Raw genomic sequence first — 3,218 nt, forward strand, 5'->3', positions numbered from 1 at the left:
CACGACCCTAGTGAGGATTAAGCGGTATATAGATAATGGATGGATGGCTCTATAATTGCATGTAATAATAGAAGTTAACAACTGTGTAAGAAGCCATTTTTGGCCTACATCTGAAACCACGTAACATACCTGCAGCACAATGATCATAGTCCAGAATACATAAAATCCAGCCAAAGCAGGAGACATCTCCCCATCAACCTGAAAGACAGGGTCACTGTGGTTCTTCAGCCAGAGGCCATGACCTGAAACACATGCAAAAAAAAAAAAGAGTGGCTTATTGAATTGAGCAGGTACAGATGGGCATGCCTGAACTCCTTAGCCTCAGGATAAAATGAAATGAAATGAAATGAAAAATACTTTATTTATCCCAGAAGGGAAATTCAAATGATTTACTGGGGTGGCTGGACACACTGGTTTCCACGGAAATACTGTCTCTCTAGTGCTTTGTGTGTTGTTTTACATTGTACACACTTGAAAGAAACTGCTGCTGTTCAGTGTTGTGTTTTGAAATGAGAAGTGGTGTCATGTAAGCATCGGTACACACCTATAGCAGCACTCAGACACATGATGAGGAGGAGGAACACACACCACAGGACATCTGTGTTCAGACGTTTCTCCAGCTTGCTACGCTTATATCTCGGCCCGCTGTTGTTCATCATAGCTTTAGTCTCATGACCTGGGACACAGTAAGAGAAAAACATACCCCAGCCATGTTCAGTTATTGAGTCCCATTTTCAGTAGAAAGTACAATAGCAAAACTGAATGTTAAGCAGAACTTTACACATCTTGAGAAACATAAATTCATCCATTCCTTCCTTCTAGTTTTAGCACTTAGTTAGCGCTACAGTTTTATCCTTGAGTCGATACAATACATCTTACACAGCTCCACCTTACATTAATTCCTATTTCTTATATTTAGAGGATGTTTTCACAACTAACTCTGTGTTGCTCTCACTGTGGTGCTTTTGGCTATTTGGTACAGGTTAAGTCTGGTTATTTGAATAACAAATATTTCCAGCATCAGGGCATGAAAGCAAATTATAGCTATAAATTTTGAAGGTCAGCATGAAGTGTCACAGGAGATGTTCTTGTGGTGGTACTTTGCTAGCTAAACTCATACAGTTCTCTGCTAGTCTGAGTGACACCTCGAGGTTGCTACAGTGTTAAACAGTAAGAGCAACCCAGCACTACAGCACCAGTACATTTTTTTTGGCAATGTCCATCATCTTCTTATCATTATATCAGCTGACATACATTCAATCAGTTAAATTATCAATGGTCATTAATTGTCGAGAGTTCTGGCCTGAAGACATCAACTTGCCAACATTTGTTTACAGTCACAGTGGCACCAACCACGAACAGGAAATGGTAGTTTTGTTTTGTTTTTTTTACTGTAGTTTGCTCCTCTTCGTGTGCACACATGAATTTATGCTCAAACTATATCCCAATAGCTAGTCTACAAAGCCCTCAGTCTTCAATGCGAACTGGGGCAGTTTGCAAGTAAGTGAGAAGTGGGTGGGAAGACAGTCAAAGTCAACTGAAGGAGTTTAAGTATTTAATGATCATTAGGGGTGTAAAGATTCACCAATAGAAACCGGAAATCGATTTTAACTGTAACAATATAAATACATCGATTGGCGGGCCTCTGGATCAGTCTATATCTACTGTGGAGCGGTCGATGTCCGGTTGTAAAGTTATGAATCAGTTGATTGGAGCTCAGCTACTAAATATGGCTGCTCCAGTATCGCGTAGTCCAGAAGTAACAATACGAGTTCAGCGTTACACTCATTGTGTCATCAATCAGCTCCATTAGGATCATTTTCATTCCTATAGATCTTTTCCATTCTGTCAGGTGTTTAACACCTGGTTATTTAGGAAACACGTTCAGATCAACTGCTGATAGTCACAACTTTACACAGACATTGCCCGTTTAATAATGACACACAAAACATATAATTGTCTTACCAACAAAACCCACAACATACAAGCACGTATTATTGTGTTGTGTTGCGTTGTGTCAGTCTGTGCATTCAGTGTCAGAGATCCAGAGCAGAACCTGAAGCGTAACTCTGTTTTTTTTCACCGAAACACACACAGCAGCCTCCCACCACAACAACATTAGTTTGGTTTGATAAAATGCATCAGAACAAACTGAGGCCACGTTGAATGTTTTCAGTTTGCAAAGTTTATGGATTGCAATATACTGACGGGGCTAATGTTAATGTTTTCTCATATTTAATACAGCAACAGTCTGTCTTGTTTGTGTGTATTAGAAAAATAAACACAATGACATTGTTCTGACCTGACACATGTCTCTTTAATTTTTTTCACCACACAAAAAAATTCAAGCTGCATCCAACTGCATCGAATCCAATCGCATTGTAATGTATTAAAATGTATCGTTAGTGAATCATATCGTAACCCATGTATCTAGATTCATATTGGATCATTTTTTAAGGTAGAGATGCACACCCCTGACTAACGGCTATTTGAAATGAACCAAAACAGGTCAGGTCCGGTGAAATCACTGTACACTTGTGTTCAGCTAACACACAGCAAGTAGAGATGCTTTGAATTTACAAGAATTTACTACAAAGATCAAGTGGGAATGAAAGCAAAGCAAAACTAGGATAGCGTACAAATGCAAAGGGCCCTAAAACTTAAAATGAGGATGCTTTCATAAATAATGTCATGAACAATTTTCTGTATTTACCAAAACAACTTAATGAATGCATTACATAAAAATATTAGAACAGTGGTTCTCAACAGGGGGTCCACGGCCCACGAGGGGGCCACAGAGAGCTGCCAGGGGGGCCTTGAAATGTCTGTGAATGCTATTAAGAAAAATAAAAAAAATATTCCAATGATAAAATAAGAGAAAAACTAACTAACTAAACAAATAGTCAATCTATAGTGCTTTATTTGTAAAAACTAACTGCCTAGCCCAATAATAACAAATAAATAAATTGATCAGAATGCAGCGTGGGGCAGCAGCATGGCTGTACGTACCACTGAGGACTCCAGACTTTGGTATTTTTTCCCGATGTGCATATAAATAAAAGTAGTGAACTACTTAGAATGAATGAATGAATGCTCTGGTGCAGCAAAGACTTTCGAATCAAATCAAATCAAATCAACCTTTTAGTATAGCACTTTTCATACACTAGAGCAATGCAAAGTGCTTTACAGCATTTAAAAACATTGCAAAAGAAACAAGA

At 38.6% G+C, this 3,218-nt stretch overlaps 1 protein-coding gene across 3 annotated transcripts in view; it reads right to left on the reverse strand.

The window, feature by feature from the left end:
- The window catches only part of atp10d (ATPase phospholipid transporting 10D), a 59,660-nt gene that overhangs the window by 36,525 nt on the left and 19,917 nt on the right, over window positions 1-3,218 (reverse strand). For all 3 annotated transcript variants that reach the window (XM_008291370.1, XM_008291368.1, XM_008291367.1), the window contains exons 7-8: window positions 545-676; window positions 130-242 (exon numbers count right to left, since the gene is read on the reverse strand). In XM_008291370.1, coding sequence (XP_008289592.1) covers window positions 130-242; window positions 545-676 — 245 coding nt within the window. The remainder of the gene's footprint in view (window positions 1-129; window positions 243-544; window positions 677-3,218) is intronic.

Source organism: Stegastes partitus, unplaced genomic scaffold, assembly GCF_000690725.1.
Source record: "Stegastes partitus isolate 25-593 unplaced genomic scaffold, Stegastes_partitus-1.0.2 Scaffold740, whole genome shotgun sequence".
Lineage (NCBI taxonomy): Eukaryota > Metazoa > Chordata > Actinopteri > Pomacentridae > Stegastes > Stegastes partitus.